The sequence below is a fragment of the Prionailurus viverrinus genome, chromosome D3, assembly GCF_022837055.1.
Source record: "Prionailurus viverrinus isolate Anna chromosome D3, UM_Priviv_1.0, whole genome shotgun sequence".
In the NCBI taxonomy this organism is placed as follows: Eukaryota; Metazoa; Chordata; class Mammalia; order Carnivora; family Felidae; genus Prionailurus; species Prionailurus viverrinus.
The window spans coordinates 70,025,320-70,051,410 of NC_062572.1; the positions used below are offsets into that span (position 1 = coordinate 70,025,320).

The 26,091-nt window shown below is 55.7% G+C and overlaps 1 protein-coding gene across 8 annotated transcripts in view; it reads left to right on the forward strand.

Moving 5' to 3' along the window:
• The window catches only part of CTIF (cap binding complex dependent translation initiation factor), a 298,093-nt gene extending 272,945 nt beyond the window's left edge, over nucleotides 1–25,148 (forward strand). For 7 of the 8 annotated variants that reach the window (XM_047828162.1, XM_047828168.1, XM_047828169.1 and 4 more), the window contains 2 exons: nucleotides 19,567–19,620; nucleotides 21,115–25,148. In XM_047828162.1, the coding sequence (XP_047684118.1) occupies nucleotides 19,567–19,620; nucleotides 21,115–21,330 (270 nt within the window). In that variant the 3' untranslated portion in view covers nucleotides 21,331–25,148. The remainder of the gene's footprint in view (nucleotides 1–19,566; nucleotides 19,621–21,114) is intronic. The other variant, XR_007145892.1, reaches the window with a different exon arrangement.
• Nucleotides 25,149–26,091: the final 943 nt, after the last annotated feature.

Consider the following 26,091-nt stretch of genomic DNA (forward strand, 5'->3'; position numbering starts at 1 on the left):
GGGCCATGGGAAGTCTCAGAAGCTACTGCTGGCCACACTGAGGTGGTTTGCCTGGCTGGAGCTGAGGGCGTGGGCCAAGGATTAGCTGACTGGAAAGCAATTAGATGAGGTGGGGCTGGCTGGGAAAATACCTGGAATCCCAGGGCCAGAGTTGAGACTTGCTCGGGTAATGCCCCAGGCGGGAGGCCTTGTGGGCTCTGGGGACTGGAGGTACCCACCCTCGGGGGTGGCTACCAGGATCCCCGCTGGGCCACAAGCCTTTTTGGCCTCTTGCTGACGGGGAGGAATGGGTTCTAGAGGGTGGGAAGTTGAGAGGGGCTTTCCTGATTACCAAGGCCTCTAGATGCCTCCCCCACCTCAGCGTGTCTGCCCCCTCCCTCCACCCCTCCTCAGACACCCAGGACTTTCCTGAGGCCGGCCTGGTGCCATCAGGTAACCTCCCCCTTTCCTAGGTAGGAGGGATATGTGTGTAAGGTTCCAGGGACTTTCACATTTTGAAAGAAGAGCTCGGAAGAGAAAAATGGATGCCCCCAAAGGGGGGCGGGGGGGAAGCAGCAGCAGTTCTGGGTTTCGTAGAGGTCGAGGAGATAACTGACCCCCCAGTGAACCCTCTGTCCCCAGAAAATCCCACATACATTAAAGCTTGCGGACGATCCCTGAAGTCTCTCCTCGGGGGGCTTCTCGTTAAGAGCCCCTGTTCTAGAAGTGAAATTTGGAATCTTCATACAAGCAAACGTTCAGAGGGGCCTTCCAGACCACCCTCAAAGCAACTGTGTAAAAGATTCCGCGGGTCGACCTGACTGACAGCTCACTTTTCTCCCCCAGAAGGGATCCCAGCTCTTAGACTAGCCCTCCTTCCCTCCCCTCTCCCCTCTCCCCTTCCCCCTGCCCCCTTCCCTTCCTCCCCACCTCCCACCCTTTCTGTCCCCTTCACGCTCTCCATAGATCAGAGGTTAGCAAACTTCTATAAAAGGCCAGATAGTAAATATTTTAGCTTTGCAGGCCAAGAGGCTAAATCGAGTTTAACCACATCCCTGTGATTTGTACTGTGCGAAGCCATGAGAGCAGTTTCTGTGGAAACTACTCAGTTCTGCCTTGCTAATGCCAAAGCAGCTGGGACAGTATGCAAATGGATGAGCGTGACTGCATTCCAACAAAACCTTATTTATGGACACTGAAATTTGAATTTTATAACATTTTTATGTGTCAAAGAATATTATTATTCGTTTGCTTTTTTTCCCCCAGCTATTTAAAAATGTAAGAACCGTTCTGAGCTCACAGTCCCCATAAAAAGGGTGCTGGGGACCAGATCTGGCCGCTGGGCTGTGGTGTTACAGACCCCTGATCTAGATCTGTGGTTCTCGACGCTCATTAAAATTGCGGATCACCGGCAGCAAAGGGAATTTGCACTTTCCCAGGCTGTGCTGCTGCCACCGTAGGAGATCCACACTCTGGGTACCCCTGATCTAGTCTGAACTCCACCCCCATCTTGCCGACAACAAAACTGAGGCCCAGAGGTGCCATAGCTCTGTCATACGAACCCAGGGAGAGCCTTCTCTATCCCAGGATGCAGAGCTGTCTGGTTTTCTATCTCTAGCTGCTTCCAGAGATCTACCCTGCCAGCTCACACTGCCCAAGGCTCTCACCGGGCCACAGGAAATGAGTGTGTGTCCCCTGGTGTCCCAAAGTGGCCGGGCTCCAGTGAGTCATCTCCCCTGAGTAGCGACAGTGTGCATGCACCGAGGTATCCCCATGCTGTCAGTCAGTTCCCTCCTGACACCTTGTCAGCTCTGGGGATCCACAGGGCATAGCAGGACAAGAGGGAGGCTAAAAGTCCCCTCCGTGAAAAGGGAAAGTGAAAGAACAAGGGCTCGGACGTCAGACTAACGGTGACTTCAGATCCCACACTGTCGGTACTAGCTAGGACCAGGGAAGTTCCTTAGCCTCCTTGAGCGTCAGTTTCCCCAACAGTAAAATGAGAAATGGCCCTCTCTACCTCTGCAGGATTGCCATAAGGATTAGCGATCACATCTGTCAAGTTTCTGGCACATAGTACCAAACGTTTATGGTATCTTTATTGGCCACCCTGGCATCATGCCTTAACCACAGAGCTACCCAGCCACAGCCTGACAGGCACCGAGAAAGGCTATATGATCCTCCTGACGACACATGAGACGGTGGCTGTGTTGCTGTCCTTACATTATGGAGACATTCACCGTCCCATACTCCGGTGACATTTTCAGTGGTGATTCAGGTTGGCGTGTGTAAGGCCATGTCAGAGGTTTGTATCGGGGGCCCTTGGGTGGCCTTCAGGGTCTGGGAACCCACTGAAATCGGATGCTGACATCTGTGAACGTGTGTAGATGGGCATTTTCCTGGGAGAGGTGCCAAAGTTTCCATCAGACCTTCAAAGAGTTCCGTGCTCCAGAAAAGCTAAGGGACCCATGTCTGCAAACACAACACATTAGACAGCACCAAACTCTGGTGACAGATTCCTAGACTTGAGAATCAGCTCCCTGCTCCTTAGGTATGATCTTGGGCACACTGGACATCATCTGATTCCAACCCAAACTTCCATTTCCTCGGCCCTGAAACCTGTGCCTAGCCTAGCTGTCTCACCAGTTCCAGAATCAGATGATATCCTCTGAACAAAAACCCAGAGTAGGGAAACCAAGAATGGGTGGAGGTCTCAGAGTGACCACCGGGCGAGCAAGGGCCGCACAGGAACTGCCTGCAGGAACAGTATGTTTGCTTCAAATTTAAATGCCGGGGGCACGGGAGTTAAAACACTAAGCTGTGGTAATAAGCAGGATTGCGGTGACCCTAGGGGAGGGGCGGTGAAAAGAAGGGCACAAGCAGCCCGTGGGGTATGACCCAGGCTCTAGCTGTTGCTGGGGCCATCGGAAGCACAGGCGTATTCCCCGTGCGAAAGTTCATCTAACCGCGTACTTAGGATGTGTTGTGCCTTTTTGCACGTGTGATGCTTCAACCAGAAGTTCTCTCACAAAAATGTTCCGCTGAGAAAAGTAGAAATACGATATAAAATCACCCCGTTGGGGATTTTTCCACGTAACTCTGGAGTGACATAAGCGTATGGCTTGAAGAGCGAGCGATTTGTACACAAACACAAATAGCGGGGTATGATGTGAACATGATCTGAAGGCCAGATTTAAGTATCTTTCTTTTTGACCCAAACTGCTATCTAAATTGGCCTGCGGAACTTTTGCTTTCTTTCTTTATCTCACGGCACCCACAGGCCGTCTCCGGCCTCTTCACAGCAATGGCGGCCCTGCCTTGGTCTGGCCTACTTTGGATAGCCTGTCCACCAGGGCAGCGGCCCTGCTCAGCACACCCGTGGTTCCGGAGCACTGCCCGTCCCATCCCCTCTCTCCTGTAGGCTTCCCTCCTACCGGTTTCTTTTCTGTCTCCCACATCCCATGCTTCCCACTCTCTTGAGGGTTTCCTTCTTCTCTGCAGCCCACCGAACCCACCTGAGGAAGGAGAGCCTTCCCTTGACCCCGCATTCCCCTCCGGGAACCACCCCATGTCTCTCTTCCCTACAGAGCCAGAGTTTTCCAAAGAATTGTCTCTCTACATGCTGTCTGTCTGGATTGCTTCTGCCCCTTCAAGCCAACAGTACGGTCCTTGTTGAAATCACCTTGTTGCGAAATTCAGAGCCCGGCTCAGCCCTCAGCTCCGCCAGCCCAGCATAGCAAGAAAGCAGCTGTCGGGGACGTGTAAACCAATGAGAGGGTTGTGTTCCAACAAAACCGTATTGATCGACGCTGAAATTTGAATTTCGTGTCATTTTTACGTGCCAGGTGGAGGTATTTCCCAAACTTTTCGTGTAGGAGCCTTTGCTTTCGGCCTGTGTTCACCTGCAAGGTCTTCTCCACAACTTCCTTTGGTGTTCTCTTAACCAGAACCTGGAGAAGTCGATGTGCTTTGGGATTTACCAGAGGACAGGCGACCGTAGCTCGTGGTGAGCCAGGAATGGGGCCCCAGGTGCAAGTCCCAAAGCCCATGTTGGTCACAGGCAGATTCCCACGGCAGCAGCAGCCCCCAAACTTGACCTGTACAGACTAGATCTACATCTCCTGCTGCCAGAGAAGATACCACCACCCTCCACCCCACTAGTTGGCAGGATCTGTGGGCAGCAGCTCTTACCCGGATCTCAGCTCTGGCTACCATGTTTCTGCCTGGCCGCAGCTCGTGAAGCCAAGGTCCCCTTTCGCCTGAATTAGCCCACCAGCCTTCTAACTGGGCTCACCCCCGTCTCTCCGTACTCCAGGCTCACAGGTTTCTTGAGGGTGATCTTTCTCACTGTTTGGAATGTTCTTCCCCACCCCTCTCCTGACCCCACTCTTTCCCTAGCTTGACCTACGGGGTCACCGCAAAGCTCTCTCCCGAGGAGATCTCCCCTGGGCTCCTCTCCCCACCCAGGTGAGGACGGTCCTTCCTACCACCCACCCCCACGGCACCCTCGGTTCTGTGCCACACACAGCCCCCTCAGTAAGAAGGGCTGCCACTGATGAAGCTGCTCTTCGTGTGTGCCAGCTACTATTCTAAACATGGGTCCTCGGTGACCGCACTTAATCCTAGCCCAGTTTCCAGATGAGGAAACTGAGACACAGAGAAGCGAATGGTGCAACATGATTAGTGGGGGGCTGAGTCTGGATTCGAACCCAGGCAGCCTCACCTTCCAGCCTTGGTTCCCATCACTGATCTGCTTGAGCCATGTCTGTCCTCCCAACTACACTAGTAAATCCACGAGGAAAGGATTCATGCCTCCTTGTTGCATGAATGAATGAATGAATGAATGCAAAAGTGGTTGCTGTCCCTTGAGGCTCCCTGGAGGAGGTACAGGACCTGCCGTGCTCTGGGCCGGTTATGTGTCTGGGTGGCTGCATCCCAGGAAACAGAGGGGCCCTTCTGAGTGGCTTTACCCCAGCCAGCACAGGCGTTCCTTCAAATCCAGTCTGCATTTCTTCTGAGAGGGCCAGCTGGACACAAGGTCCTGTGTGAGTCAAAACTAGTCTAGGTAGACCCTAGACTAGACCTAGAACTAGCTAGAACCAAACAGTTGCCCCCAGGCTGTGAACCGAGAAGCTTCTGGTTATAGAGATTAGGGGAGGAGGTCAGGGAAAGCTGGGAGGAGGAAGGTCTTGTCTCAGGAGACAGTAAATGGAGTCAGGGTGGGGTTTGCTCCTCGTCGTCCTCACAGATAAGGACAAGACGTGTTCAGAAGCCTGTGAACAGATGGCTTTGGCTGGTCTGGAGGTCTGTGAAAGGGAGGAGAAGGCGGTAAGGCCCCAGGGGTGGAAGTGGCCAGCAGCCAGGGCCTGAGCCACTCCACCACCACCCCCCACCCCAGGCCAAACACTTTATCCCCTCCCAAACCCCTCAGGTGACCCGGTGAGAATGCATGCATAATACTATTGGCAAAACTGAGAATAAACTGAGGGTTGATGGGGGGGGGTGGGGGGGTGGGAGGGGGGGGGATGGGCATGGAGGAGGGCACCTGGTGGGAGGAGCCCTGGGTGTTGTATAAAAACCAATTTGACAATAAATTTCATATTAAAAATAATAATAATAATAATAATACTATTGGCCGGCAGGCGCACTCCTCCAAAAAGATTTAGAAATAGAGTTTAGAAATAGGGTTGCCCCAGTATGACAGTTTCTATTCTGCTAAGGGTAAGGCTCCAAAGCCAAACACACTTCCAGGTGCCAATTAAATGCTCTTATCTCCAACCTTACACTTGGCAGAGAGTACTTAGTGAATCCTTTCTGCCGTCCCCAGGCAGCCCCAGGCCCTTTTCTCAGCCCAGGCCTGTCTGTCCCTCTGTGGGGTGGCTGCCACTCGGAGTACAAATGCTAATTATGCCTTTAGCACAGGCCTATTATTCTCTGCTTAAGCTTGTCCCAGGCCCAGCTGTCCCTGCCCAGTTGGTGCTTGGTTACTGCCTTGCACCCAAACCCACCGTGGAACCAGCTAAGCCTCCTCACCCAGGGACGGACCTCCAGCCCAGCTTCTGGGCTACGGCTTCAGACTCCTCCCCCCTGCCCCCACCCCGGAAGACTGGCACCCTCTGTCTGGGAACCGGCCTCCAGCAGGCACATATTCTTAAATACAGCCTGCCAAGATGATCACGCTGGAGAAGACGTGTGTTGAGCGAGGGTTTCTTCAGAATCCCATGCTCCTCAGCAGGGTAAGGGGCTGGTGTGCCCTTTCTCCAGGTCCTCGAGGCCCCCTGGCTGGTTACCTGTGCCCTCCCCCATTCACATACCCTGTAAAGTCTGACATTGGCGGGCGGGACGCCTGGTTGACCTGCCACACCGTGGAGAACCTTATAAGCAGCTCCTTCCCGGGCTTGTGGGAAGGTGGGCTGGCGAGGCCCTTCAGAGAACCGTGTGCCCAAACAGTTAGTTGGTGGGGGCGGGCAGAGCTACAGCAGCTGCTGGGCTCTGCAGTGGGGACCCCTTTCCGCTGAAGCTGGAGCGTCACCGTCTGTGACAGAGCCCTCCGCAAGTTTCCCTCTGGGACTGCAGAAACCAGCAGAGAAACCAGTCACCTCCCCACCACCCTTCTTCCTGATTAAATGTCTTGATCTAGGAAAGGAGAGATCTCGCACCCCCAGGAGGAGTCCTGTCTTCCCCGACCTGCCCACCGTATTCTGTGTTGAAACACGGCGGAAGGCAGGAAGGCGGTAGGGATGAGGAGAGGCCTTGCCTCAGGGACTCGAGTGGCTGGACAGTGGCTCGGCCACCGGGAAGGAGGAAAGGACTATTTCGCAAGCGAGGCTGGGCACTCTGGGCTGGCCCATCAGCCCCTGGCACGCGGCTAGGCCTGTTAGGAAATCAAGGAGGCTCTCTGTCTGCTTTCCAGCAGACGCCACTTCTGTCTTTCCACTGCTTTGCTCAGTTCACAGCGCTGGCTCCAGGGCCAGGCTGGCGGGCGGGCAGGCGGGCCAGGCACCCTCTGCCGCAGGCCTGGTGCCCAGGGAGCACCCGCTCCTGCCTCAGCTAATGTGGTCACAAGGGTCCCCGGGACTGGGCTGCAGAACCACACGGATAAGACCAGCCGGCCACTGGTGGTCATCTCGGGTGGGAAGGCAGGGCGACTCTTGGGGAAGGATTCCAGACTGTTTCCTTCTCCGTTGAGCTCCAACGCCCTTATCTCCTTTCCTGCCAGGCGGGGACTCCTCACTAGTCACACACAAAAGAAAACCCCACCCAAGATACACAACCCCGCTCCTTGGCCCCCACATACTTGAAGGGGGAGGGCTTGCCTCTGGTTCCATGTAATCCACCTGGCTATCAGTCAGGGAAGCGGTAGGTATGCATTGCCCTAATATTAGAATATTATATATTTGGTCCAGAAAGGGAGGGGGGCAGGTTGAGGAGAACAACGCCCACTAAATGGAGCCACCTTGGTGTCTGCTCTGAAAGTTCTTGGAACTGGCAATTGATTGAGATGCTACTTGGAGGGAAAACAGTGATGGGCCGGCGGTGGGGGGGGTGGGGGTGGGGGCGGTGCAAAAGGCAATCACAAGGTTCAGGGGTGATTGGGTTGAAGGTGGAGGGCCGTTATGGGGCAGAAGAGAACAAGGAATGAGAGAACAAGCACACATGGTACTCCCTTGAGTGTCTTACAGGCCTGAGTATTCCTCTCACTTCCGAGATTATAGGAATAATCGTTGGAATATGGGAATATAGAAAAACGAAGCCCTGAGATGTCAGCTCATTGCACAGTTTACAAGGCCTGTTGCTGTGAGAGCTCAAGTGGAACCATGGCCTTGCAACTCTGAACTCCTTCCCAGGCTTCATGGCCCACCTCCGAAGAGCAGTCCACATTCAGACTTGACGCTGGGCAGTGCTTCCTAGAGGCAGGGGGCTGGCCTCGTTGACCCCTCGGGGTCTCGTTCCAGCCCAGCGCTAGTGGCAGAGTCTACAGGCCAGTTGCTATGGGAACTATAACTTTGAATTTCCTGGCTCTGGGGCTGTGAAAATCACAACCTGAACCTTCCGTTGATGTGGGTTTCTCGATTAATTTCCTGTTTGATTGTTTACTTTAGAGAGCGGAAAATGCCTTTGCAGGCAGCTAGTTCCCTCCACCAAGACGCTTATCACACCCTCCCCCCACGAAGCCAGCAAGGTCAAGTCCAGGCCTCAGGTGGGTGGAGGTTGGGGGGGGTGGTGAGGGGCCAGGGGCCAGGGGCTGGGAGAGGCCCAGCTAAGAGCAGATGGCATTGTGCCCTGACTTCTCCTTGTGCCTGCCCGGGGTCCCAGCCCGGCGGTGACCAGGAGAGTAATCTATGGGTGCAGAGACCAGCCCATGAGGGGCATCTGCCCACCGCCCAGAGCCCCAGGCCTGGCCCCCAGCCAGCCCAAACCCCTCCTCCTGTCTCAGGGAACCGTTTCATGCTGAGTCAGACACAAACTGCAGTCTTTCCTTCAGAGGGGTGTCTGTAGCGTACCATGAAGGGGTGAAGGTCCCAGGTGCCACCCAACACCCAGTGCCTCCAGGCCAGGCATTCTTGGCCAAGTTCCCCTGGGGAAGCTTGCAGAATAACTGCTTTTCCATCTGCCTGTCCTCCAACTGCCCTCCCCAAGGCCCCGACGCTCCAGCAGAGAGCGATGGACAGGGCGTCCATTATCATCATTGCATCTTGTTCCCGTCTGCGTCCTTGGGGAGCGGTTAATGCTGGCAGGTTCAGGTGAGGCCCTGCAGGAGGAGTCATGATCCCCTGCAATGACAACCACGTCACTAGGAGTAGGATGCTTTGTCACCTTCACAGCCCCTCTCCCCACCCCCCAGCAGAACCCCTCAGATGGGCAGGAGCACTCAGGCACTCACTTTATAAAGAGGGGCGCTGAGCACGAGGCAGGGAAATGGAATAGGCTAGAGATCAGCTGATAATCTGGGGGGGCCCCCAACCCCTCAATACCCTTTCTCTTGTCTAGGTGACTGTATAAGGTACCACGCAAGTCAGGGGCCTTTAGTGAGCAAAGGGGACACTATTACTAATTACTTCGGGATGGCAAGTGAAAACCAGAACCATCCCAGGAAGAGGGCGGTGCATGGTCCCTCCACTTTTCACTGACCACCCCCCCACCACCACCACCACCAGCCTTGTTTATGTGGGACTTGCTGGCCGAGCAATGGTTATATCATTTGGCTACGGGGGCAGATGAGACCTGGGGTCAAACCCTGGTTTTCCATTACTGGCGGGAAGTCACCCCACTCTACGTGCCTCAGTTTCTGCAGCTATAAATGAAGATACTACTGTGGGTGTCTAACGCAGATAAACTGGAGAAAGGATAAAGTGGGTCTTGAAACATACACACGGTGCAGAGCTTCCCGTGTAGAGCAAGCATTCAAAAAACGTAAGCCGGGGGATGATCGAGGACCCAGAAGGTATTGGTCAGTCCTCAGGAGACACCTTCTGGAAAGGTAAAACCTCAGAGCTGCCTCGGGCATTCTCCGTTCATCCTTTAGGAGAGATCCACGATGCCCGGGAAGTGAACGCAAAATGAGCCACAGAGGGGACAGGCAAGGCTTATAGAAGGGAAAGGAAGGGCACTGAAGAAGAAGCTGGGAGGTGTTGACAGCAGTCATGGCCAACATCCCTGTGGTTTCCAACCCTGACCTAGGGTCCTGGGAACTTATGGCTGCAGGGACGCTGTGAGCAGAACTCCCCTCCTGTGCAGGCCACTGGCCAGGGCTTGGCTCCCAGGAGGACCCACTGGAGCCGTGGCCCCATCCTCTGGCTCCGGTGTCTGAAGGATTCAGTGTCTGCTCTGAGCCCCAGATTACGTTTCCGGCCCCCTGGGGCCAGCCGTGGGATGAAGCATTCCCCCATGTGACATATGTGACATTTACTGTGGCCACTTTGTACAAGGCGGTTTGCAAACTCTGCAGGAAGGAGGCTAATTATTCCCTCCAGGGCGCCTGGTCCGCAGTGAGGGTGCCTGCCCGCCTGCCCGCCTCAGCTAGGAGGGCTGACAGCCAGACCACAGGGCATAAGCTTGGACCGAAGTCCAGGACAGAACCATGAATTTCCTTGACATCTGACCATAGCCGCCATACAGGGCTCCTTATTAGGCAAGTGGAATGATGATATTTGGGGCAAATCCCCCTCTCCTGGGGATGGCCGAAATGCAGGCCGGCACAGAGCGCTGATAGTAAGTGAGGAACATGGAACAACACTGATTTCGTAGCCACCCTGACAGGCTGGGCAGCGTGAGCCCTTACACATCCGTGTGCCTGTGTCTGCAGCCACCCTCACCCCTGCCTTCCACGTCAGCGGATCTGCAACGGTACCACTTTGCTTCTTTAAGGCTCATCTCTGCACACGGTCCTCCTCTCCTCTGATTTTCCCTTTTTTTCCTGCCTTCTACCCTCTCACCTCCACCTCTCCCGCTGTAACAGCCACCCCCCTCTGCCCTGGCATGGGGGTTCTACCCCTTTTCTCTTCGGTAGGCAAGTTCAAAAAGAAAGAAAAGAGAGAGGGGGAGGAGGGAGGGAGGGAGGGAGGAAGGAAGAGGAGAAAAAGAGAGAGAGACAGAGAAAAGCAGAAACCCACAAAGGAAAAGAAAAAAATGGGTCCCCTCGCTATCTTCCACCTCCCGACCTCCCTGTCCTCTTCAGCCCCATGTGACCCGGGCCTCCACCTGTCCCTACCCCTGCTCTGAAGTCATCATGGCAAAGGTCACCCGTCCCCTCCTAATCACCAGGTCCAAGGCTCCCTGGTCTTTGTTCATCTTACATGACCTCTCTTGAGCATTTGACATGGCTGACCTTGTACTTCTTAGAATTCTCCTGGCTTCCGTGGCATCGCCTTCTTCTATTCCTCTTGGTTCTCTGACTGTCCTCGTGCTCCTTCAGGGGTTCCTCTTCCTCCACCACTCTTTTTTTAAATTTTTTTTTTCAACGTTTATTTATTTTGGGGACAGAGAGAGACAGAGCACGAACGGGGGAGGGGCAGGGAGAGAGGGAGACACAGAATCGGAAGCAGGCTCCAGGCTCCGAGCCATCAGCCCAGAGCCCGACGCGGGGCTCGAACTCACAGACCGCGAGATCGTGACCTGGCTGAAGTCGGACGCTTAACCGACCGCGCCACCCAGGCGCCCCCTCCACCACTCTTTAGATGTGGCTCTCTCTCCAGGTTTGGAGCCCTTACCCTCTTCTCTTCTCACCTGGACCTTCTCACAAGCACCTGCAGCCTTGACCTGGCACCGATGATCTCGGATAGCCAGTCTCCCATGAGTTATCTTCCCTGATCAGCCCCAAGGACCATGGACTCAATATTTCTAACGCCGAACTCCTTCATATCCCCCCAAACCAACTCGTCATGCCTTCCTACGATCATTGGTGACACCCGCATTTATCCAGGTGGCCAAGCCCCAAACCTGGGGACGATCCATCTTCTATATCGTCCTTTTCCTCACCCTCACTTCTTGCCTCCTAAACACGTGTCCTCCCATTTTTTCCCGCCTCAATTCAAGGCACCGTATTTTCTCACAGCAGCCTCCTTACTGTCCCCTTGCCTGCAGTACCCCACCACTCTGCCAGCTCTGGTCTGTTCGCCACGCTGTGCAAGAAAGGATCCTTCCAAAATGTACTCTCTAGTTTAAAATCTCCCAGTGGCTCTCCAGTCCCTTAGGATAAGACCCAAATGCAGTAGCATGGCCTCTAGAGCCCTATAGGATGTGGCCCTTGCCTCTTTTGTCATCAGGTTCTCTCTCTCCGCCAACACTATATATTTTAGCATCTTGAGATACTTGTTATTCACCAGTGCACTCTGCTAGTTCATGGGTGTTGTTTTTTGGGGTTGTTGTTTTTTTGTTTTTTGTTTGTTTGGTTTTTTGCTTTTGTGCATCTGCCATATGCTGCTTCTTACACCACATGCATGTTCTCCATCACCACCACTCCATCCGTGCTTCAATCCCACATACCTAGCACAGTCTCTCAATTTCCCCCTACTAGACTATGAGCTCCCAGTCTTATTCTTCTTGTTGCCCCTGTAGTTACACGATGTTTAGCACAAGGTAGGTGTTCCATGAATGTGGTTGAAAAGATGACTAGATGGATAGAAAGATGGAAGGAAGGAAGGGAGGGAGGGAGGGAGGATGGGTGATGGATAAGTAGGTGAGGAAGGAAGGGTAAGTAGGTGAGTGGGTATATAGATGGATGAAAGAATGGATGGATGGATGGTTGGATGGATGGAAGGAAGGAAGGAAAGAAGGAAGGAAGGAAGGTTGGATACATGATATGTGGGTAGATAGGAGGATGGATGGATAAATTGATTGTTGGTGGATGGAGGATTGCATACTTGGGTGGATAGATGCACTAATGGATTGGTGGCCGAGTAAGTGGCTGTGTGGATGGGTGGGCAGGTGATGGCCGATGCAAACAAAGAATATGTAAAACCAATTCAATTTTGTGAAGGCCCAGGTTGATTATTGTCACCAGACAATAAAATTAAGAATTCTGAGCTCCAACCAGCAAAATGAGAATTAGCAAAGGTGAGAGGAATTAAAATAATTCTCCAAGACAGAGGATGCTGACCCAGGACTTTTGAGCATCCTCTAGCTCTCAGACTTGCTGTCTCTCTAGTTTGTGCAAGCCACTTCACCCACTATGCCTCAGTTTGTCTATTAGGTAGAGATAATAATGCCATGGCCTTTCCCTGTCTCCACAAGAGTGTCACGAGGGTAAATGGGACAGTACACAGAGTGTGCCAAGAGCTTCGGGGAAGATCCGTGTTGACAGAGAAACAGATTTAATAACAATAATCACACCTTACATTTGGATCAAGCTTTGCACTTTTCAAAGCTCTTTCACAGACATTGTTATCTCACTCGACTCTCAAAACAATTCGAGGCAGGTATTATCCCTCTTCTCAGGTGAGGAAACTGAGGTGCAGGGCGATAAAGTGACATGCTCGGGGTTACTCTTAGTGAGGGGCAGGTCTTCTGACTCGGAGGCTGCTGTACAATTTTGATGACAGCCTTTTTCGGATAGATTATCTCCTTTCCTGCCTCCCTGAGGAGACCCAGACATCATAGACCATCTCTGTGATGACTCAGGGTCATTATCATGACCATCAGCCCCCGTGCTGTCCTCTAGACCTGGCCGTAGGTGCAGGTGCAGAGACGCAGGATAGAGGGGCTCTACCCTAGGGTGCTCCTAGAGGCAGGTGGCCACGTGCAGCTCCCCAGCCCGGTCACCACGTGTCCCGGCCATCTCCTCTGGCTCCGTCTCACTCTCCCACCTCCCCCCTCTCTCCACCGTCAGTGTTTGTGCCTGGCACGTGGCTTCCATGGCCACCGCGGACCTCTCCCTGCCACTCTTGACTCTTTCTTCTCTCTCGCCTTCCTGCCACGTCTTCCACACTTGCAGCCTATCCCACCACATCCCTAGCCCTTCTGTAGACCCAGCCAGCCCATCCGGGCTCGATGAATGTGTTCTCCAGAAAACCAGCCAATCGCCTGCTCTCCGAAACCGTGGCTCTGCTCTTTGGTGCCCACTCCCCCCACGCCCTCCGAGACCCCCGACCCCCGAGGGAGAGAGGCCCCTGCCGGCAGGGTCTGAGCTGTGCTTTTGCTATGGCTGCACCAGACCTCGTGGGTTTGTTCTACAAGGTTGAAACCCCGGGCTGTTGGTGAGCCGGGGTGGTCAGGGCGGGCTGGTCAGCCTGCCTCAAGTTGGCATTCACTCCTCCGTGGAAAGGCAAGAATTCGCCATCTACAGCACTCGCTTCCCTCCCGCCAAGGAAGGCAGCCCTACAGCCCCTCCCATCAGCACGGTTTCTCTCCCCACAGCGTGGCATCCCAAGCAACCGGGGTTACATCCCTGCACGCCCTGTGGACCTTCCCCAGGGGACTCCAGGATGCTCCCACCAGGGTGCCTTTCTCCCTGGTTGCTGTTGGGCCTCCCACAGGCTGACTGCAAGCACCTTGGCCTCTTCCCCCAACCCAGGGAGGATATGATGGGTGTGCCCACAAGTCTCCGGTGGAGACAATAGGACAGGAATGCATTAGCTTCCGAACAAACACTGTGTGGGCTCGCACAATTGCCTTGGATTCTCATCCAAGAAACACATTTCGCTGTTCGAGGGCGCGGGTGGCTTGCCTGCCCCAGCCCGCCCACACCCCTTTCTACGCCAGAGACTTTGATGAGAGCGCTGCCCCTCCCCGCCCACTCCAGGGCCTTCCACCCGCCCACCCCCACTCCCCACCCCCGTGGGGCAAGCCTGCCTCCTCCATCGGTGCAGCTTTTCTCCCGGAGAGTCCTGCCTGGGCTGAGAATGGCCTGCCCACCCAAAGAGTGCCCGCCCCTGCCTCTACTTATTTTAACCATTTTGTTATTGTGATCAAGTTTGCATAACACAACATCGATCACTCTGGCCGTCTTCAAGCGTACAACTAAGCGGCGTTAGGCACCTTCACACTGTTGTGCAACATCGCCACCATCCACCTCTAGAACGTTTTGTCTTCCTTCCCGACCTGCAACGCCGTCCCCACAAAACACCGGCTCCCCAGTCCCCGCTCGTGCCCGCCCCGACCCCGCTGTTCTACTTTCTCTACGAATCTGACTCTTCTGACTCGAGAAGTGGAATCAGACAGGATTTGTCCTTTTGTGACTGTTCTTTTCCGCTCGGCGTAGTGTCCTCGAGGTTCATCCACGTTGCAGCGCGGGTCAGCATTTCCTTCCATGTTAAGGCTGAAGAACATTCCATTGCATACGGATGGACCGCAGTAGTTCATCCATCCATCCCTCCACGGGCCCCCAAGTTGCTTCTGCCTCTCGCCTGTTGTGAACATGGGTGGACAGGTACCTGTTCGGATGGCCACAGCTTCTTGAGACTCCTCTGGGACTTAAAAAAAAAAAAAGCATTGTCTCCAGAAGGTGCCAAATAGAGCATACGTAAACAAGAGCGCTCACTGACCTCCTCAACACTCCAGCAGATTTGTTTATCCAAACACTAGCTGTCGCTGGGGAAAAAGCAGAGTCCTGAAGACATGGAGCACAGAACAGGTAAGTTTGGCCAAGATGGAAAAGAGTGGAAAGATCCTGCACCTGGACCGCTGCCTGCAAACGACAGGTAGGGACAGATTCTTGGGGAACCACAGATCACCCAGAGGCATGAGAGCCTCTAAGAGGGACAGTGAAGGGCGTCCCGGCGGGGAGCCCCTGTGGACTTGTGTCAAGGGCTCCTGGTTGAGGAGGCCAGCCTCTTGTCATACCGCACAGAGCAGCGGAGTGTGACTTCTGGGGAGGTTGGGAGGGACGCCGTCCAAAGCCCCTTCGGCACTAGGGTCCTGAGACTCTGCTCTCAAAAGCTGGTAATGAGAGGCCAGAACAGCATTTGCAGGGAGAATAGGAAGCGGTCTGCAGCCTCCCTGCGGATTCCCTTCGTATCCTCGCACCCTGCAACTGTGAAGGAAAAGTGTGATGACCAACCCCGGTCCTCCCCCACTTCCCTGAGCAAACCCAGCAAGCCGCTTGCAAGAGGGCCTATCACACGATGTGATTGTTGGCTTCGCACAGACTTTCCCAAACAAGCAAGTGGAAGATAAGGTTGAAGGAGAGGCTCTGGGGTTGAGAACCCGCCTGTAGCTCCGCCTGAGGGCCCAGGGGGGCTACCCTCACCCTCCAGAGTCCCCCGCTACCCGCCCCCGTTCCCTAAGTCTGTTCCCTGCCCGGCTAGCCAGGAGCCAAGGCCACCAGGGACACAGCCAGGCAAGGGGGAGGGTGTGGGGGGTAGTCTGGGCACGAAGAGGGGAGGAGGGATTGGAAGGGAGTAGTCCAGTCACAAAGATGCAGGAAAGAAAGACACAGACCCCGCTTTGGAGTTCTCAACTGTCATCTGGGAGCAGAGGGCAGGCCAGAACTTTCCACGCGGTTCTGTCAGCCATTCAGACAGCCACACGGAGGGACAATCACATTTCAGAACATCTAGTACTTGTCAGCCCTTATGCTTACTAGTACTTCCCATCAAGTTACCTTACTCATCCTGGGGCGCCTGGGTGGCTCAGTCGGTTAAGCGTCCGACTTCGGCTCAGGTCATGATCTTGAGGTTCATGAGTTCAAGACCGCGTCGGGCTCTGTGCTGACAGCTCAGAGCCTGGAACCTGCTTTGGATTCTGGGTCTCCCTCTCTCTCTGCCCCTCCCCTGCTCTCGCTCGCTCTGTCTCTCTCTTTCTCTCTCTCAAAACTAAATACACATTTTTTTTTAATTTTTTAAAAAAGGTACCTCACTTGTCCCTAGAACCCCTAAGAGGCTAATCTCAGGACAGAGCATGCTCCCAGGGTCATTTCAACGTGACACACACAACAAGCACTACTGAGCGCCTACTGTGCGTCACCCCGCGTTCTAGACGCTTCCAGAGCATACCTTGTTCTTCCCACGAGCTGCCAGTTCTGCCCCCCCCCCACTTTCCCCACCCAGCTGCCAGCACGCACTCCGTCTCAAAGAGTTCCCTTCTCACCAGATTGCCCCCCACCTTTCTTGTGATTTCTAGCAACAATGTTTGTTTGAAGGATCGTTTCCCAATAAGCGCTACAGAAAACCTGTGAGGGAACAAAGTACCTTCAGAAAGAAACCCCAGCAAACCTTACAGAGCTCTCCTGATGTATATGAGTCCCTATGTCCCCTGCAGATAAGTGGGGCTAGGCCCACATCCCCATGCTGATCCCATTCCAGACAGCCACAGGACCCTCCCGGGCCTCGAACCAACATCCCCCCACCCCCACCCCTCCAGAGCAGCTGGGTTGGGTGTGGACCACATGCCTTAGGTACACCTGCTACAAGGTGAATCACTTCCACCGGCTTTTTCCAGAACCTGTTTCCTGGTCTTCACTCTGGCCTCCTGGGTCCTGTAACTGAGGGAGGCCCTTCCCTGTGTGCCCCCCACAAAGGTCCACCGGGCACCGGCTCGGCGGAAGGCTCCCCTGCCTCCCCCTTGGGGCTCTGCAGCTCCGGGAGACAAGAAAACTCCAGAAGCAGACACTGGCTTAAGAAGGGGAGGGACAGCTGTGTGCCTCAGACTGTCCCACTGTGCCTGTGTCTTGTAATTATTTAACCCGTCCCCCTGTGGGTGCACGGTAGTTTTACTGTAGTGGTAGCGAAGCGAAAGCCGCGTATCCCTGTCGCGGTGCGTGCGTCCGGGTCCATTTATTCTGACAGCGATCACCAAATTGCCGTCTAGAGACCTGCGCCAGCCTCCATTTCCACATCGGTTATAATTTTGTGTCGCGTCCCCTCCGGCGAGAGGGGTGTGTGGGGCGGGGTACCCACGTGCCCATCACTCTCGCCTCTCCAAGTGTGTGCACCCGGGTGACCTTCGGGGGAGGGGCCTCGCCGCATCTGCCCTTGCCCGCCCGCCCTCGGGCTGTCGCAGCCTGTGTGCTAGGCGCCCGTGCGGGTGCGGGGACCAATCAGAGGCCCCGCCCTGGTGGGGCTTGCCTTCTAGCGGGGAGACGAACAAGTATCAACTTGTCCGGGGTGAGCTATGCGGCAGCGAGAAGTAAGCCAGGAGGTGAGCGGGGCCGGCTGGCTTCACACAGGCTGGAGAGGTGACACTGGGGCAGAGTCCTGAACAAGGGGGGAGAGTGAGGTCCGCAAGTCCGTGGTGGCTGAGAATCTGGGTGACGGGAGCACGAGGGTCTGGAGTCAGAGCCGTGGCAGTGAGTAGAACAGGTTCACCAGCGGCCTCAACGCCTGTCCCTCTGTGCCGCCTGCACCATTTCCTCCCCTGGACTGTCCCTTGCTCTCCACCTGCTTTTCATTCGAGCAGGTCGAAGACTACCTCTGTGTCCATTCATCCTAAAACGATTCCGGTGTGCCGGCCGCAAGCCCAGTTCTGACAGATACAAAGGGGAAGGAGGCCTGGTGTCTCTGGCCCTGACCTCTGGCCCGGGCCTGCTGTGGCCTCGATGCCCTGCACGCTCATTGGGCACGTGGCAAGGCTTGCCCTGAATCTTCAGCCCTCTTGAGGCGAATGCTTGTGGCTCTTGCTAAGAGGGACCCCTGGGCTGGGTGGATGGACATGACAGGAGAAGGGGAGGGACAAGGAGGATGTGTTGAATTTGGGTTTCAAGCTAGCGATAGGAATAGTCCCCCTGTGGCTTCACCTGTGCTTGAACTCATCACACCCGCGTCAAGGACTTTGACTCCAGTTCTGGTTCAGGGGACGAGGATACTCATCCTAAAAATGCCTTCCTCTGGTGCCCTCCCCACCCTCCACCTTTCCTTTAAAACAAAAAACAGGGGTGTCTGGGTGGCTCAGTCTAGCCAGAGCTGCTGATGTCAGCTCAGGTCATTATCTCACGGTTCATGAGTTCGAGCCCCACCTTGGGCTCTGCACTGATGGTGCGGAGCTTGCTTGGGATTCCCTCTCTCCCTCTCTCTCTGCCCCTCCCGTGTACTCTCTCAAAATAAATAAATAAACTCAAAACAAAAAACAATGCATGAATCATATCAACCAACATTTAGCAAATCCTCAACGGTTGCCAGGATCTAGGCTAGGTGTTAAAGGTGGCCAAGATGAGCACAGCACTCTCCCAGGCTTCACTTGTGTGAAATGCCAAGTGGTTGGGGACGTCAGGTGAGAAGTCGGTGAGAAGCAGGAGGGGGGGGGTACCATGGGCTGGGGGTGATCCAGGAGTCTCCAAGGAAAGCTGGGAAGTGCTGTGGGCCTTGAAGAGTGGGTGAGTATGGAGAGTTCCAGCAGAGGGAAAAGTCATCCGTGGCAGATCATCTAAACGCAGGGTCATCCCGTGGATGCGGTGATCAATGTGGCAGGGATGGCGGTGGAGATGTACCAAGGGGGAAGGGGACAGAGGAAGAAGTGGTCGATGGGGTTGAGAGTAAGTGGGGGAGGGGCAGAGAGAGAGAGGGTGACCCAGAATCCGAAGCAGGCTCCAGGCTCTGAGCTGTCAGCACAGAGCCCGACATGGGGCTCGAACCCATGGACCGTGAGATCATGCCCCGAGCCAAAGTCAGAAGCCACCCAGGCGCCCCGTGATGTTATGTGAATTCTATCTCAGTTGAGAGAGAGAGAGAGAGAGAGAGAGAATAAGATGAGGCCAAGGGAAGCCTGGACAAGGGCGTGGCCAGTCCCAGCACTGAGCAGCCTGGCCATGGCCTTGGTCAGGAAGCAATTCCAACCTCTGGGTAAGTCAACACTGCTGTGGTTTTGCAGAAGAGCACTTTGATTTCTGGAAGCTTTCCTCTAGCTGGGGCCCAGGAGTGCCTGAGACCATGGCCGAGCCTCCCTCGCCCATCAGGAAGTCTTTACCCTCATTGCATTTCTCTGAGGCTTTTCTCTGACCAGGTGTTACAGCTGATGACCCCAGAGTGTTTGCTACCAAGCCATGGTCTCTAATCGCAACCTTCTGACCTGGCCCGGGCGCCCAGGCTCTATGCCCACAGTGGTCCTCCAACCGTTCAAATCCTGCCAGAGAAATCGCCGTGTCCCTGCTGCCCTCTGACCTTCGTGGGCTCTCTTCCCCGCCACACCCTGAGTAGCGTTCTCTGCCTCTCTCTTCTACAGCTCTTGCAATCTCAGGATGTGAAGGAAGACGCCGTCCTGTGCTGCTCGATGGAGGTAAGCATCTCCGGCCTCAGACCTGGTGTGCCCCTCACACCTGCCAGTTGTGGCTGTGTGAGGATCACGGGACACACGCACAAGTCCCCGGCGAAGGTGTGGAGACAGGGCTGGTGGGGAATGGCTTCCTGAGTTGACATGAACTCCTGCATCCAGAATTGTCAACCCCCAACCAGAGTAAATGTGGACAGAGTGACCGACCCACCACTAGCTGGAGAGAGAGGTGGCTGCTTCTCTAGAGAGAAGGACCACGTGCTGGCCTTGTCCACTGTGCTTCTGTGCCCAAGACCACCTTCTTCTTGCCCAGGCACGCCCCACAAAGGACTTACGAAATTCCAAGTGATGTGACCCCCCCCCCGCCCCCAAGTATCTCCCTTGACTTTGGTGGTATGGGGTTTGCGGAAGGCGCCTGAGGTTTGAAACCGCCCCCCCGCCCATGTTGGCAACCACCTTCTTCAAAATACCCCCTTAGGAGGTGCCACTCGTGTGCCCAAAATGTGGCCACTATTCATTGAAACTCTTCCTCTGGGATCTCCCTCGGGGGCAAACGTTGCCCTGGGAAGTCAGCCCAGCCATTTAGAATGGAGTACGGTGAGGACAGGCGTGTCCAGCGTGAGCCCCCAGGGCACGTCAGGGCTGCGTGAGCATGCGTCTCAGGTGGCTTCTGTCCAGCCTCCAAGGCTACTCGCATCCCAAGGATCTCAGAGGCCAGAAGTGCTGCGACTCTGGACAACGACCTGAGGTCTACATGATGGTCACTGTCCATTTGTGGAGCTCCAAATGGGTACCTTACATGGGACTTGGGGACGGCAGGGGCTGCACTGGTGCAGAAGATTGGGACTCCTTCTTCCCTGTGGGGGCTTTTCAACATCATCAGGGGCAGGCCCTCTGGCTGGCCTTCTGCCGCAGTTCATGTTTCCCTCCTACAGTTCATGTCACAAGGGTGGCCGGAGGTCAGTGCTGGGGAGGGGAGGTGGGATTGGGGGCAGGAGAGAAGGAAGGAGAGGAACAGGAGGCCTCATCCCTGCTCTCAGGTTCTGTGCAGAGGCACGTCGGTCTCTCGTTTCTAGAGAGACATCGTAGCAAGTGAAAATTAACACGCTGCAGCCTGATCACCTTTGAAGGGAGCAGGTCAACCATTGAGGGTGTGGGCAGTAGTCGGGGAAGACTTCCCGTAGGAGGGAAAGCTCTTGGGTGAAAGACAGAAGAGGCATGGTCCTGGTGAGAGCTCTTTTTAGCCCCGGGCAGCAGGCAATAACCTAACCCCTCTTCTTCTTGCGGCAGATTGGTCATTAAATGTGGGCTCTCACAGTTGACTATTTCTGCCCTCCCGCCTCCCTGTTCTCCCTGTGGCACAGATGCCTGGGCCCGCACCTTCCAGAGGGATAGTCCAGTGATTTCCTGTCCCTGCCCCCAGCCCTTCTAACCCAGGTGGGTCAGCTTGCCATTCCGGAGCCCAAGCCCGGTCCTAACCCCCCACTTCTCTGCCCGCAGCTGCAGAGCACAGGCCGGCTGCTGGAGGAGCAGTTGCCCGAGATGATGACCGAGCTCCTGGCCAGCGCCCGCGACAAGATGCTGTGCCCCTCGGAGTCCATGCTGACCCGGTCGCTGCTTCTGGAGGTCATCGAGCTCCATGCCAACAGCTGGAACCCTCTGACGCCCCCCATCACGCAGTACTACAACAGAACCATCCAGAAACTGACAGCCTGACAGCCAGGGGGCCTGGCGGGCGGCCCGCGGGCAGCTGGGGCCCTGGTACACAGGGCCAGATGGACAGGCGGGAGGACAGGGGTGGCCCTGGCGGGAGAAAGAAATGGGGAGGGAAGCAGGCAGAGCCGGCGGCCAGTCTGGAGCCAGACCGGGAAGGAGTGCCCCTCATCTGAGCCCCCCCAGCCCCAAGCATGTGGCAGTTCACACCAATAAGGGAAGCATGTTTCTTTCTCATGGTGGCCCCGATCGCCCCTCCCCACTCCCGCTCCTCCCCGCCCCCTCCCATCAAACGCGTCCCCCGCAGGGCTTTGTGCGAGGGGCTTCATCTCTGTGACTCCGCTGAGGCCCTGGCAGCTCCGCACGCCGGGGTACCGCTTGGGTCAGAAAGGACCTCAGAAGGCTGAAAAAGTGGGTCGGAGACGGGCTTGCATTGTTCCTGCTGTCAGCCGCAGTCGCCAACTGCTGCCAAGCAGGCGACAGAGAGCAGATGTCCGGGAGGACAAAGGCGGGCAGGGTCCCCACCAGCCGCCCGTAATTGACGGCCTTTGTCCGCCACGGTCGAGCTGGGGGGGCTGGGGGACGGAGGCTTCTCCCCTAACCTTCACGCTGCCCCCTCCCCACTTCCAGGTCCTCCTTTTGGCCCCCAAGCCTCGGGGGGGGGGGGCCCAGGGGGCGGGGAGCAGGGAGGGGAGCTGGAGTTGGCGATTCTACTTGTACTCTTGTGTTTTATTGTTTTATTTTCAAAAGTCAGCTGCTTTGAAGTCTCCTCTCTCAATGAAAAGAGCCCGAGATGTGATCACACAGCGCCACGAGGACCCCCTGATTAGTGGAAGATCAAACCCGGCTCCCTCTGGAAGGATTCTAGCCACAGACAGCTTGCCAGTAGCCAATTAGGGTAATTGGAAACTTCTGCCCCGGCGGGGGTCCTGCTGGAACCCTGTGTCCTCAGCCCTTGGCTTCCAGTACCTCTGTTCTCTCATTCTAGCTGTGCTGTGTCAATGGGCCGATACTGTCGCAGGCCCCCGGGAGTGTGTATCCTGGCCCGGGGGCCCGGTGGTGAATGGGGCACTGAAGGAGGCTGGCAAATTAAAGCCAAAATGCTAGGTGATGTTGCCCGTGCCACACACGGGTCTCGTCCCAAGCTTAGTCGGGGGGCATGTGGCCGTTGGGGACTGCCTGGCTCCCCAGGACTCGGCGTCTGGCTAAATGGGCTGTGCCGCTGCCCCGGCCTCATCACAGGCAGGACCCAGCAGCCCAGGCCCCCCCCCACAGCCAAGGTCTCTGAGCTCCGGGAGGGCTCTGGGCACTGTAGCCCCTGAGCCGTGGGGAACGGTGCGTTCATTGAGTCTTGAGCGTAACGGTCGGGTGACTAGGTGAGGCCACCAGACAGATCTTTCCAGGCTGGGAACAAGGCTGGGGGTTCTTGAAAGGGCCAGGTCCTGGGAAGAGCCCCTTCTCTGTTGGAGGAGGATGCAGGTCGGGCTCCAGGAGGCTGGCTTCCGGGTTGTCACGGCATCTGCACAGCCCCATCTCTGGGGTCTGGAGCCCATACTTTGATAAGCCCCCATAAAATGACTTCAGAGCCCAGCAGCTCCCTTTACTGAGGCTGGTCACTCCCTGTGTCACCGGAGGGCCCTGGCTGCCTGGTCCGCTCAGGCTGGCCAGTGGGTGAGGGCTGGAGGTTTCCCTTTGTGGACTCCAAGTCTGGAGGAGCAGGCAGGTCCCCCAGTACTCCCTGGCTTTCTCTACCTGCTGCAACCTGACCTTCAGCCCCGGGATGGGAGCCTTTGCCAATCCCAAGGAAGAGCGTGTTGGAGACACATGTCGGGGGGCACAGGTTTACCTGGAATGGGTCAGTAGCCTCCAAGAGGCCCGTGCTGCCTCTGCCCCTGGCCTGTGCCTCCTCCCCTCTTCAAGCTTCTCCTCGCTGCCTTTCCTTCTCAGTGGGCTCCTTCAGCCCAACCTGGGGCCCCGGGACACCAGGGGCCCCATGGGAGGCCCTGAGGGAAGAGCTAGACTGAAGTTAGGGGGCTCAGAGAGGGCACCGGGGAAATCGTGGTCTCGAGGAGTCAGGCAGCCCCAGCAGGGCGCGCAGCCGCTCCCTGGAAGGCCTCGGAGAGCTGTGTCTGGGCTGAAATGGGCTAGCGCCCCAGGAGTGCACAGTGTGCGTGTGTGTGTGTGCGCGCGTGTGTGTGTTTGTGAGCGCATCTGCTGAGAACGAAGCAGGGCCCCAGAGGAAGAGAGTGGCCCAGGGGAACGGGGTCTCCTGCTCTTTCCACGGGGCAGAGAGCAAGCTTCACGAAGGGGCCCCAGACACCGTGCATGCAGGGACTGATGTTCCCAGGAAAGCTGAGACCCGTGACATCGCGGGCGCCATGGACCCAATGCCTCTTCCTCCTAACGGCCTCCTTGGTGGTCTTGCCTCAGGGCCACCCCTCCTTGACTGTTAGGACCAGAGTATGAAGAAGTAAGATATAAATATGTATACATATATAAATATATTTTTAATTACGTGTCGTGTCACAGTGGCTCCAGACGTATGGTTTGCCTAGTTTATCTCCATTGCTTGAAAGTGCTTCCTGGCCAATGCAAATAACAGTTTAAGCTGTTTTTCTAAATGCAGGTTGCTGCTACTCTTTGAGACATGGAAGGAAAACGTTTAAAAAAAAAAGAAACTTTTTTTTTTTAAGGAAATAAGAGTGAAACGTAAAATCTGTGACTCTGAAGCAGCTTCCCGTGGGAGACTACTCAGACAGGAGCTGGGGGCAGAAGTGGGTTCCCCACAGACCCCCTAGCCTCTCCCTAGGCCAGACCCCACCCCCCCCCCCTTGTGCTGAGTGAGGAAGGCCATATCCAAGTTGACCTCTGAATGTATTTGGTGGGAGGCAAAACTGGATATTGCATTTCTAAGGCTCGTGTTGTTTTCCCTACTCGCCCGCGGCTTTCTTGGCGCAGCGAAGAGGCGAAGTCCGGCCATCTGATGTTGATCCTGTCTCGGTCTGTCCCCCCTGCCAGTCAAGACCAGATAGCCATTGTTTTCCTCCCGGGCGGCCAGCCTGCTCACCACAGCCCTGCTCCCCTCGGCCTTGTGGCTTTGCCTCAGCGCTGGGACCGCAACCCCAAGAAGGCTCCTAATCTCCCCTGGATAAGGTGGGGGCCCCACCATCCTCCGTGGGGAATGCTTACCCCACACCCAGTCTCGTCTGTTCGTCCTTCCTTAATCAGTCTGTAAACCTTTAAGGTTTAGGGATCGCCCTGTCCATCCATGTAAATGTAAATGTTGGCCGAGTCGGTATTTATTCTAATTTTTATTTTATTTTATTTTCTCTGAGGGACGGGGAGGGGGGGGTGTGGGAAATGTACCCCTGATCGCGCCCTGGGCAGCTGCAGGAGCGGGGACCCAGACAGCCGGGCCGCCGTGAGGAGCAGCCCCACGGGGCCGCCCCCAGACGCCACGTTCCAGTCCCTTATCTGGCATCAGAACCCGGCCAGTGCTCTCAGGGCCTGCCCGTGGAGTCCTGTCCCTCAGCTGCTGGCGCTCTGTTGGGACCTCTGCCTGGGCCTTTAAGGATGCAGATCAGAGAGAAGACAGCTCTCCTCTGCTCGGGACACTGGCGTAGAGGGCTGCCCACCTCGCCTGAGCCAGCTGGGAGCCTGGCGATAGGACCTACCTCCCTGGAGCAGGGGCCTGGGGCTTCCCGCCAAAGCTGCAGTAGAATCCTGCTCACGCGACCACTTTCCCTCCCTCAGTATGTCCTGCTTTCCAGCTGAACCCAAACTACAAGTGGGTTTAAAAAATAAACACCAAAAACCAAAAATGCCCTGAATCTGTGTTCTCTGTGTGTTCGGCAGAGGAAATCTTTCCCAAAGGCTTCTGTGGCCTCCACTGGTGCCGGCCGGGACCGCCAATGAGCCCCTGCCCGGGCGACGAGCTAATGAGAACATTTCCCACAGTTTGGCCGTCTTGGAGAGCCGGGGCACGGTCTGGGGCCCGGGGAAGGCTGTGAAGGAGTGGTTCGGAGAATGTGGCTGGAGGGCACTTGTGCCCCCCCCCATCCCCCCCAGGCTGGGAACCGTGGCCTATCCAAAGTCAAAGGATTAGGCCGGTCCTGCAGAAAATAGCTTTTGCACTAAAGGTTTGGTCTGCTGCACGTCCGGCCACCCCACGCCCCAAACCCACTCCTTCCTTAGAAATATCACTGGAGCATTTGACTTATTTCAGAAAGACTGACGCTTGGGCCCAGAAGCTTCTAAAAGTCAGCAGCAAGTGGCTGTCCAGTCCCAGTGGGTGAAACCAGTCTTTCCTCAAAGGGGCCCAGTGATTTATTTTCCTGTGATGATATGTCCCTTGTTTTGCACAATCCCTCTGATGGCAAGACGCTGGGGACACTGCCTCCTGGTAACAGATCCCCCTCGGGGGTTCTCGCTGGCTAGAACTTGCCAGCCTTTCACCTCCTCAGGGCAGCGACAAGCGTATCCACCCCCTTCCTGTGTCCCTGGCCTGGTCAAGACGGTGGCCAGCCCAGCCCAGAAGCCTGGTGACGGCTCGTTGAGATGGGTCACTATTACTGAGTCACATGACACTGTGCAGGGACGGCCAGAAGTGCACAGATCGGTGGGGGGAGATGACATTTTAATTAAACAATGGAGATATTCGCCAAACCAAAGTATTTACAAAGATGCAAACGTGTAGAAGCAGAAAACAGAGATCAAAGCGAAAGGTGTTTGAAGGTGGGAGAGAGAGCGGGGACATCTTACCGA